General features: G+C 35.8%; 1 protein-coding gene across 2 annotated transcripts in view; it reads left to right on the top strand.

The window, feature by feature from the left end:
- Positions 1–9,633, top strand: part of LOC149774982 (uncharacterized) — a 51,878-nt gene extending 42,245 nt beyond the window's left edge. For both annotated transcript variants that reach the window (XM_089944566.1, XM_089944565.1), the window contains exons 9-11: positions 3,495–3,632; positions 4,289–4,955; positions 5,473–9,633. In XM_089944566.1, the coding sequence (XP_089800692.1) occupies positions 3,495–3,632; positions 4,289–4,955; positions 5,473–5,725 (1,058 nt within the window). In that variant the 3' untranslated portion in view covers positions 5,726–9,633. The remainder of the gene's footprint in view (positions 1–3,494; positions 3,633–4,288; positions 4,956–5,472) is intronic.
- The last annotated feature ends 2,494 nt before the right edge of the window (positions 9,634–12,127 follow it).

Raw genomic sequence — 12,127 nt, 5'->3', positions numbered from 1 at the left:
TTTAAACAGTCCATTAAATTCTATATTTAAATATTCATATTAAATAATTAAGAAGAATATAAAAAATATTTCAAAGCTTCGAAAGACGCTTGAAGGCAGTAGTCTCCAAACTTTTAAATCTCTTCATTGCTATCCTAAAGAAAATATTTAAAATCTTGTACGTCCTTTTGTTCTTATCTGTTAAAAAGGCGAACTGTTCATTATGAATTTAGGTGGAAAACTGTTCCCGCACGGCTTTAGGCGTTGCTTAAATTAATTCTGGAAAGCGGAGAGTCATAACTAGCTTCCCAAAAAAGCCAACACGTCGAGTGATTAACTTAACCTATGCTTCATCTTTCAGAAAAAAACACAAGGTCCGTTTTCCTGAGTTTGCGAAAATTTACAAACCGTAATATAATAGCTTTGTTTTCCAAATATGGTCGCCTGCCTGGTAATTTTCAGCTCCGTTTAACCTCATAGTTCAAAATCTTTCCATCACCTGTTCATCTCCGAAATACTGGCTGGAGTAGGACTTTTTCATGACAGACTGATAAATACCACCCAATGAGAACTTGCTGAAAAAGCAGAGCTTTCCTGTCTAGACCTCTGTAATATTTCTAAATACAAAATTTGCTAACTTAGAATACTAAAAGTACAATTATAATACACGTTTGAATTATACTAGTAACACGTGCACTGAATACAATTACCTAAAATTCAATCCTAACAGTACAAAAAATCAGTTCTATTATTAGTCACACAGTACACTACAAGAGGATACGGAAAGGGGACGAAATTGTACCAGAAACTCATAAATTGTAGAGAAGAATAACTGTGTTTGGGCTACGTAATACTGTGTATAAAATCATCTGCAATTGTTAGTAATACACACATGTCATGCACCTTATATACCAATAGAAAATTAGATTGAATTAAATTGAAAAAGCTATATGAATAAAAAGCTACATAAGCTCAATACATGCAGGCATGGAATCTCCAAAGCATAACTTTGTTTTACCTCTATATCTAAGGTAACATGTAACTTTGTGTATAAATTAATAGTTAAAAGAATCATCGTTTTATTTTATTTCACCACAAATGTTCACGTTACAAACAAGTGAAATGCTTTATTTCAAGTTCAGCATCTTGCATACTATAATATAAATTCCGTAACCCAACTAAGCGACATATTTAAGGATACAATGTATTGTTAAGCTTTCAGCAGTGTCGTTTTTATCTTATTAGACGAATCCGTAAATTTTGGTATTTTCTATTCGTGTATAGTCTTCAAGATCGTCCATATATTTCTTCAAACTGCCGGATGTCTGAATCTATCTGCTTGATGTAATGTTTATACATCTCGTTCTCTTCGTGTAACGTATTAACTCTATATTGCAGGTGACCACTATCTGCTTGCAGAGAACACTTCTCCTTTCAGTCTTGCGACTTCGAGACTCAAACGTTCTTGCTCTCTGTTGTACTCTACTTTAACGGCATTCTGTATTTTCTCCACCCCATTACACTCTGCGTGAGAATTGCAGTCAATTTACCGTCTATTTATTTTTTTCTGTTATGCATAACTGTCTCATATATAGTTTCTCTGCAATATGTTTATTCCCTCCGTACTCTCCATTGCCTCCCGGTTAGATACGTACTATCGCTGTGCAACATTCTCAAAATATCTTAAATGTTTGTTGAATCAGTTCAACCTGGATCTGACATTCTGTATTTGTACTTTGTATTATTATTTTGTGATGTTCGCATGTTTTGATATAGGTGTTCCAGCGGACGGAGAAGGATACTGGTTTTCCCACAAAATGTTATATTTAAGTCAATTGAATAACGCAATTTGTTAAAACATAACTTAAAATTAGAGAAATACAACTACCATGTATTTATTATTATCGTACTCTGTTTATGGACTATTTGTCATACTATTCCAAATTAGCACACACATACACCTCCATAATTGCATAATCAGGGTGCAAAATTTACTATGTTCTCACCACGGCTGGAACATCACGTCCCATTCAAAAAATTACGAGAGAAGCACAAAAGTTCGAAAGAAATATAGAAACAAACTACCTATTAAAGTATTCGATCGGAACGGTGTTAACATATCCAGATTTTGAAAGATGGTAGCATCCGACTAAAACGTGCACTTTCACCTCCCATTCTAAATTTACTGTACTGTATGCCACTGTTCGTGGGAATCTTTTCCCACCAGATCAAGGCAGTGACCAGTAACATTTCCACCCTACAACATCGGAACAACTACGTATGTATTTGCCTTTTTTCAAACCATCGACACCACTGTTAACGTTGTCTTTTTGCAGCATTCGAACATACCCCCAAAATCAACATTTGGGAGAAAAGTGTTAATGGACTACAGAATGTTAATTCATGGAAAAGGTATTCCTGAACAGGGCGTTGAAGACCAGCAACCGCAGCTGATACAGCAGCAAAGTGTGTGCGAAGGGTTGGATGGTCGAAACAAGAGCAGGGCTTGTTGAAACATTTTGTCAAACACATTAATAAGAGATTCATGCTCCTAACAAAAGAACGAGGGGCGCGTTAAAAATTGACTTTGAAAGTAAATGTTTCGATAGTTATTCATTATAGCAGTATACGTAATATTCTTTCTCTCTCTTCGTCTGGGTGTGTTCGTGTGTTCAACAATAAATAATGTTTTGGACTGATTGTAAAATACAATGCGTGCAATAAGAATTAGTTAGTGTCTGTAATATGTGCGTTTTTGCTTGCAAACACAAACGATTTTCTAATCACAATGTGTTTATGTCGGTAACTCGGTTTATGTTTTTCTTTCAGTAAAGGTCTGTCTGCTTTTTCGTCGCTAATAGTCAGTTTCTGTGGGGTCTCATAGTTATTCGCAATTAGTGTTTTTATCCCATAACACCAGTATTGTCCAAAACGGTAGTCTTAAATTTCCAAAGGCGTCGCAGTAATTCCAATATGATGATATATTTCCATAAGCCACATAGTGACTCAAAAGTAATTTTAAATTTACATATGCCCATACCATACCAAACGTAATGCTACATTCCCATACACTTACATCTATAATGTTAACCACCATAAATACAATGCCGCCACCAGTTTGCTACATTTCGTCATATAGGACTAATACACTCTCTGGCTTGCTTGTACGAGGAAACTGTCTTTCACGTGTGGGAATGAGTAAGACGTAGTTGTTTGACTATAATATGACCCTTCTTACCATGCAGTATTTCTTGTAACATTTGGTCTGACGTGTACTGCACACTCATAACAAAATAAGTTGTTGTGTAATACCTTTCCCAACATTGGCGACTCTTGGAATGGCCTTGATCTGCCTTAAAATCGGAAAGGTTATGAAAGTTGGGGAACAATTTCTTAGTTGTATATTTTCAATAAAGGTTGAATATATTGTGGGTAGTAGGTATACAATATAATATGGATAATAAGCATTAGTATAGCTTTTGCACTAGACCTTAAATATAATCCTATTTCTTCAGGTTTAAATATTCTGCATGGGATGCTGAAATTCCCACCCCAAATGTTGAGAATACGGAGGAAAGACTTGGTTAAAGATGTACTGAGCAGTTTTGAGGATCGATCTCTTGGTGAAAAAATGATATCCACAAGGATGATTGGTAAGTGGATTCGCTTTCACCAAGTAAATGTAAAATTATCGAATGTGAATTGTTTCTAAGTGCACGTTTTGTTTCCAAGTGTTTGTACTCTGTTTTCGGTAATGATCTTATGGGTTTGTTAAGGTAGGATACCAGAAATTCCAAACATAGTTGACCTTTTATAACGAATTAAAATGGCATACACAGTCAGAGAAATAATTAACCCACTGTCCATCGAGCAGACAAAGATAAATGTGGAAATCATGGGACAGCCAAACTATTTTCGTACATATTAGGTACCCGTCTTTTCTTGTTTATATTTATTGATTCCAATGATTTTGTTACGAACTATAATCAATGCAATTAAGTGTTGTAAGGATGCGGATTTGTGGCGATAAAGCAAAGATATCCAGTTTCTTTTCTGTGCGAGGATATCATTTGGGTAATACGTTCGGACACATACTAACATAATGTACTATTGGTGAAAATATGATAATGGCTTCCTTTTAGGTGTTGTTTTATTGTACATTTTATCAAACTTATTAAAAAAAACAACAACTAAAGAACACTAAGGAAACCTAAGCAAGTTTGGATACAATATTAACTAACAAATTTATGTTCATGCTATAGACAGTATAAGACCTAAATTTCACACGGTGTAGTATTGTATTTTCCAGATGAAGACGGGGTTGACTTGGGAGGGGTTACAAGGGACATGCTTACATCCTTCTGGAATAAAGTCAGGGAGATATACTTCCCTGGAAACGAGGCATTCATTCCATACATAGGGCTTGCGAGCCGTTCTAAACAAAGAGACTTTATCACCTTGGGCCGAATATTTTCTCATAGCACAGCCACTTTAAAATCACTACCTATTCAGATATGCCGCAGTACGTTGATGGTTATTATATACGATACATGTGATATCAACGCAGACACATTGCTGGAAGATTTTCTGTTGTATCTGGATTGCGAAGATAGAGAACTTGTCAGGTGCTCATTGAACAACTTTGTCGATCTGGGCGAAGAGGGAAAAGACAAGCTACAAAGGTTCTTCTCGAAGTATGGGATGGGAATCAGTCCTAGGGCTGCATCCATAAGGGAACATTTGATCAATTTGGCTCAAAACGAACTTTGCATTAAGCCCAAAATTTTCTGTGAAAACATGCGCACGGGAATCCCTAGCACACATATGGATACATTTTGGTTTACTATTACACTACAACATTTGGAACAGCTTTATGAAGGTTTTCGTGTGATTCCCTGCAATGTCTGGTCCATGATCCGATGTAAAATATGGCCAATACGGAATCCTGATGAAAGACGTGTGTTTGGCTATCTAAGGTATTTCTATCTTATCACTGGAACTCTCTCTCTCAAACAAGACTGAAGCTGAGTACTCAGGCTGCAAAGTAGATGTTCTGTATTGGTTGCTGATGCGTGCTTTTTTCATGCACAAAATATGACTGTCAACATATAAGACTCAAAATTTTGTTTGGAAGTAATTTTAACACATACGAATTTTCTAATGCATTATAAATGAGCTTAAAGACAATCAAGGAAATTGTGTTTGATAATACAATAAAGTCAATTAGATGAGGTGCCTTATAACTAAATTAAGCATGCACTCCTGCCAGTATTGTAGGAGTTGAATAGGATCATTCGATATATCTGCAAGTGTATTTATTCTATGCTTTTTTTCCCCCGCTACAATTTAACTAGTTTTATTCTACTTACAAAAAGGAACATAAATAAAAGTTGGATCTCTCTAGCTAGAAATAGTGGAAAATTATTTATATCAATATTTTATTTATGATTTATATTGCCATTTGACAATATTCCTAACGTACCTCTTTTTCAGAGACCTGATTCAGGACCTACATGGAGAGAATTTGTTGTCTTTCTTGCAGTTTGTCACTGCTGAAAGAAAAATGCCCTCTTCTGTTATCACAGTTGGCTTCAATGACACTCGTGGCTTGGCAAGACGACCCACTGCAAGTACCTGTTCATGCCAACTTGATATTCCTGTGTCGTACAATAGTTTTGATGAGTTCAAAACAGAATTTATCATGGTACTGAATTCTGATGAGGCACGGAGATTCAATGCGCACTAGAGAATGATTATTTTATGCGATACCTGCGAAGCAGTTTCATCTCTGTATTAATTCAAGATCGCAACGTTTTACAAATACAAAGAATGAACTTGAGTGTAAAAGTAGTACAGATAATTTCTTCTTATGTTACCGGCGCTCTTTGCTTTAGATATTTCTCTATGGGAGAACATAACATATTATTAAATATACTTCTTTAAGAAAATACAGTGTGACTACAAACATTACATTTTGTCTCACAACAGAGATATAACTGGTGGTTTTAAGAAAAAGGGAATGATGCTGACTGTCATGTTTAACATATCTTTATAATGTTCCACTTGTATGTTCTACATATTTTCAATATCATATGTATTCGGGTACAATACTGAATTAATCTGAAGCTGTTCTGTAATATATGTGTAATTTTTTAATTAAGACTTGCAAGCACACACACATTGTATCCAACAGACTTAACATAGAATGGATATTAACCAAATATTCACCTATGCAAAGTCGTCAGGAAGTGCATTGTCTGCGTGGAGTTATGACATTGTGATGCCATATAACTCATTCCATTATGACATTGTGATGCCATCTAACTCATTCCATTATGACATTGTGATGCCATCTAACTCATTCCATTATGACATTGTGATGCCATCCAACTCATTCCATTATGACAGCATTCATCTCACCTTATGTTCATTCTCGCCATGTATGAAATACTAGATAAAGGTATATACCTCGTCTCTTTCTGCTCAGGCAGTATGTGCATACAGAACTTGCAAATACCTCAAGCGTAAAATATGGCAAGAATCTACGCCTTTTCAGTATGTTCACATTAATTTGATACATTTTGGCTTCATCTATTGTTTTTAGCGACACAAGTGAAAGAAGACTGGTTAATCAACCGTTGCTGCATTTGGTGTAACCTCGAGCCTTTCTGGCAATGAGCAGAAAAAGACTACGGAAATACTAGAGTAGCCTATATAAGCCTTTCTTGATCACATTAAGTAGTATGTACGTCACATAAGTCACACATCGTCAGAGTTTTCATTATAGCGACTAATTCATTGAGATGAATTAGTCTTATCAGAAACATTCCAGTGGTCCAACCATTATCTTACCAGAGATTTATTTTGCAGAAGTTGTGCAAAGCATTCAAATGAGGTATCATAATACATTTGACATAGTTATGATGTCTCTATCACATTTTAGTGTCTGACAGCTTTACATAGTCTAAAGTTTTATTTTTCGTTTTAGATTTGATTTGAATGTGCGATTAGAGAAAGAAAGTAGGATTCAGACCAAGTGCTCTTGTATTAATGCGCGGATTCGACGTACTAAGGCTGACATAGTTCTGGGTCAAGACACCATTATGACAGCGATATATTCTCAAAGTGTATGAACTGTGAGGAACATCTATGAAAAGATTGTCTTAGAGTACATCGTAATGGAATATATAAGGAAATCTTAATGATACCATAATAAGGCATATGTGCCACAATAGTCTCATCTAATATGTTATCCTGATATATGTATACTGAATAAGGCATCATAGTAGGGGAATGTCCACTGTCAGTTCGGATCACAGCTACCACAAATTTAACATGCTTGAAACTTACAGAGAGTTTCTGCATTTGACATTGATCTCGATTGATTATTCCCAAAGAAGCATATAAAGGAGATAATGTAATTACTTGAGTTGGCGTATAATAAATGTATCGGTATTTTCGTCAAGCATTCGTCGCCAGAATAATATAATGAAGTTTCAAAATGAAACTCACTATGGAGTTGAGGGTTTTGGATGGAAACTGCATTGTGTATGAGCCGATATGAGGAACAGTTTGAGATGAATCTTGCTAAACCGCAAAAGTGCAATAAAGACAATTATAATAAGAGCTACAGAAAATCTTACAATAGCAAAATTAGATGTCTTACCCGTGTCAAAAGGTACTATACACACTGCTAAATTTATTTCAAAAAGTGCGCAATCCTATTCTTTGTATGTCAAGCAATTAATCAACCTAAGTCAGCCTATAAGAAAGCTTATTCGGCTCCAGCAACCGAATTTTGAATTATGTAATTTCAGATAGAATTAGAAATATGCAGTCAATTTGCAATACATTTTCATCTTTATATACAAGATATTTTGCTTACCACATTGGTTAAAGGAGCACTACTGCATAATTATTATCATTAATTTGAAAAAATATAAAGTACCAGGAAACTCAAACGGAGTATTATCCTTGTAAATAACAAATTCTGCCTCAGACAAGTCAAACATTTGGACTTGCATGGATAATCTAAGTCAAACTTCCAGATTTGAAAAAAGGTGACGTCGGTCTTGAGTTCCATTAACATTGTAGTGAAGGATGTTTACATGTGCGAACAATTCCAGTTTTGCTGTAAAAGATCAAGATTCCTTGTAAACATTAAAATAATTGAAGACGCACATCCCAGAGGAAGAAATGCCTTTTGTGGAAAATTCACATGTACAGACATGATACGTTATTCAAGAAGTGTGAACACAATAGAACTAGGCACAATGGAGCTAGAACAACACAATAGAGCTAGACACAATAGAGCTAGAAAGACAATAGAGCTAGACACATGCAACAAATATGGAAAATGTCTTAAAATAAGTTGATATGAGAGAACGAGGGTTGTCTCGTAACCATTATACAAATACTGGATTAATAATGATCTAGATAGTATCATAATATCCAGTTGATGCTTGCTGAAAACTTAATAACATTGCTGTTTGACATTATTGATGGACGAATGGACATGCATTCAATTTAACGAATCAAGTTATATCGTTAGTGGAATTTAACACCGACATTGAATGTGTAAATATATAATTTATTCCTTTTTACCTTTAACTGAGTCCATATTTGCAGTGCAAGCTATCTACATAACCAGAACCGTTTCCAAGGTCATTAATATTGCTTAAGTCATAGAACTGTTGCTCTTAAAGCACAATTTTTGTTGTGATACACAACATTTCTTTGCGGTACATTGTATGGACTGCACGGTCATTCAGCAGTGTATCATGCTTCATGAATTTCTTTTAGTTTATATTATTCATTGTCTTTCATTCAGGTATCGTATCACATAATTACGTTTGAAACCATTGTTTAACAATTATTTAAGCCAGCTTTTTCTGGTTCGTAATCCACCAGTTATACAGGCCGTCATGAAAGGCATATCTTGTGCTGAAAAATGGCGTTAAACCCATAACAACAACATTTGTTCAGAACCATTGTGAATGTAGCTTACACTAACATAAGTGTAACTGTTGTGGCGAAGGATTCTACGTATCTGTTTACCCTGTTCATAGCTATGCTTTACTTACGGTGTTTCCACGTATATAATTCAGTATCTTAAAATTATCATCTGATGGGAAGAAATTAAATTGTTTCTTGTTTTGCCAACATTAGTATACTTTGAATACCTAGTAATCCGTGGAACTCGGCTATCACATATGCCATGAAATCGCCCTAGGACAGATTCACAAAACCCCACAAACTTTAAAAGCATTCTCTTTTGCAGTAGTAGTAGTAGTATTAATAATAATAATAATAATAATAATAATAATATTAATAATACTAATACATGGCAATTTGCTGAGGTTGTTATATTGGTTTTACCTTTTCCCATTCACTGCTTTTATGCACCGCATATTCATTCCTTCTACAGTCATGACAGTTGAATTAAAAATGTACATTTTATGCTAAATTGAAAGACACTTGAAACATTATATTAAAAGGATAGATGGAAAATAATGTTTTAGTTAGGGATTCTATTTTCTGATAGCTGTTATGCGAGTATACTTAATATTGGAAATTTTAAAATACCTTTTGCTGATATAGTAATGTGTGTGGTTTTTAGTTATATCATTATATTAAAATATAAATGTTTTTAAATGTTTGTGTTTCTCATTTTGAGTTAAAGGTTTACTTTGTCAAACTGTAAGATACTTTTCTCAGTAGAGGCCCCGAGTGGCCGAGTGGTTTAAAGCGCTCTCCGTTACGGATCACTGCCGTCTCACCTCTGTCTGAGCGAGTTCGAGTCTCGGATTCAGCCAATGTGGGTATGTGAGAAAGCACATAGAATCTCTGTAAAGTGCCGATAAAACTAGCAAAATCAAAATCGTATCGGTACATTGCAAACTTAGCGCACAAAGTGCTCCAAAAGAACAGGGAAGAATCGTTCAAATCCAGCACCTGGAACCCTCAGAAAACGCTAAGTGGTGAGTAGCAAATCTGCTCAGGTTGAAATTATACGCCACCCTTTTACCAATTTGTTCCCCCACATAAATGAATAATATGCCTTAGAATTTACAATTTTCACCAATGAGTTTAACTAGTCGGTTTTTAGCTCGTCGACCATCTTGCACAGAATTCGAGACTTTGAAATGTATTATCAGCCCTACAGTGATCAACATCACTCGACACGAAGGTAACTAACGTTTTGTGAGTGGACCACACCTTGAAAGTAATACAGCCTTGTTGTCGAGATTCTGTATATTAGTGACAGCCTTAAAAATGCAACAGTGTTTGATTTCCCTGAATCCACTTCACCTGCTAATTTGGGATATTGATATCTATTCACACTGGATGTTAATGGATTTACTAATATTATAAATTAAGTTATTGGGATGGAAAATAGGCTCAACATAGTTCTTACAATATTATCCAAGGTAATTACGTATTGGTCCGTATTTGTATGCAGCAATTTCAACCAATGGATATTTGTAAGCCTGGCTCTTTCATGGATTATGTGAGTCTTCCCATTTCTTCATTTTTCATCAAATATGTTTACTTTGTCAATCACTAAACATATCCATTAACATCCAGTGTGAATAGATATCGACCTTCACTGAATCTGTTACGTGTTGGTTTGCTGCGTTTTTTATTTTCTTTCTGATTGGTTCTTGTGATGTTATATCTTTCCAACTATTATACTCGTTGATGATGAAAATAAACTCTTCACCGACGATTACGTACTAGTATTTGCTGCATATGCTGTTATTTCATTTTGCGTGAAAGCATAGTTATATACTAATTGTCACCGAGACCGTTTGCCGCAAATCATGTGAATGTTGAACCAAACCAAATAAACGTGAATTGAACGGTACACCTTTAGCTGTTGTCCAGCAAGGGATCTGTTAGCTGAAACTCTTGACTTGCTGACCTCCACCAAGTTCAGAATTTGCATTTACTTTGAATGTTTTCGCACTTCTTTAATATTCGATCTTTCTCAGCTATTTATTTTATTCGAGTTAATTATTTTAGAGTATAAGATTAACAATGCTTTGATGTCTATAGGCAGTGATGGATATAACTGTTGAATTGTTGCTATTGCGTTCTGAAACAAACGTGCCGAAGGCACGTAGCGGCCCACTTGTTATTTGTTCACTCAGGATAGGTGGTCTAAAGCGCTCTTCGTTATGGATCACTGCAATCTCACCTCTGTCTGTGTGGGTTCGAGTCTAGGATTCGGCCAATGTGGGTATGTGAGAAAGCTTGCCAGTAGCTTCTCGTGGGTCGGTGGTTGTTTCCGGGGTTTTCCCGGGTTCATCCTCCACCATTAATACTGGCCGCCATGTATAGCCAAGACCAGCCATTATTGGCAGAATGGGTTACATCTAAAATGACCAAGACCAGGCATTATTGGCAGAATGGGTTACATCTAAAATGTCCAAGACCAGGCATTATTGGCAGAAAGGGTCACATCTAAAATGACCAAGACCATGAATTATTGGCAGAATGGGTTACATCTAAAATGACTAAGACCATGCATTATTGGCAGAATGGGTTACATCTAAAATGACCAAGGCCAGGCATTATTGGCAGAATGGGTTACATCTAGAATGACCGAGACCAGGCATTATTGGCAGAATGGGTTACATCTAAAATGACCAAGACCAGGCATTATTGGCAGAATGGGTTACATCTAAAATGACCAAGACCAGGCATTATTGGCAGAATGGGTTACATCTAAAATGACCAAGACCAGGTATTATTGGCAGAATGGATTACATCTAAAATGACCAAGACCAGGTATTATTGGCAGAATGGGTTACATCTAAAATGACCAATACCAGGCATTATTGGCAGAATGGGTTACATCTAAAATGACCAATACCAAGCATTATTGGCAGAATGGGTTACATCTAAAATGACCAAGACCATGCATTATTGGCAGAATGGGTTACGTCTAAAATGACCAAGGCCAGGCATTATTGGCAGAATGGGTTACATCTAGAATGACCAAGGCCAGGCATTATTGGCAGAATGGGTTACATCTAGAATGACCAAGACCAGGCATTATTGGCAGAATGGGTTACATCTAAAATGACCAAGACCAGGCACTACTGGCAGAATGGGTTAAAGCTAAAATGATGAAGACCAGGCA

Source organism: Sinohyriopsis cumingii, unplaced genomic scaffold, assembly GCF_028554795.1.
Source record: "Sinohyriopsis cumingii isolate HCF-2022 unplaced genomic scaffold, ASM2855479v2 utg000043l, whole genome shotgun sequence".
NCBI classification, from domain to species: domain Eukaryota; kingdom Metazoa; phylum Mollusca; class Bivalvia; order Unionida; family Unionidae; genus Sinohyriopsis; species Sinohyriopsis cumingii.
The sequence above is the reverse complement of the archived record's forward strand: the minus strand, read 5'-3'. Positions and strand labels throughout refer to the sequence as shown.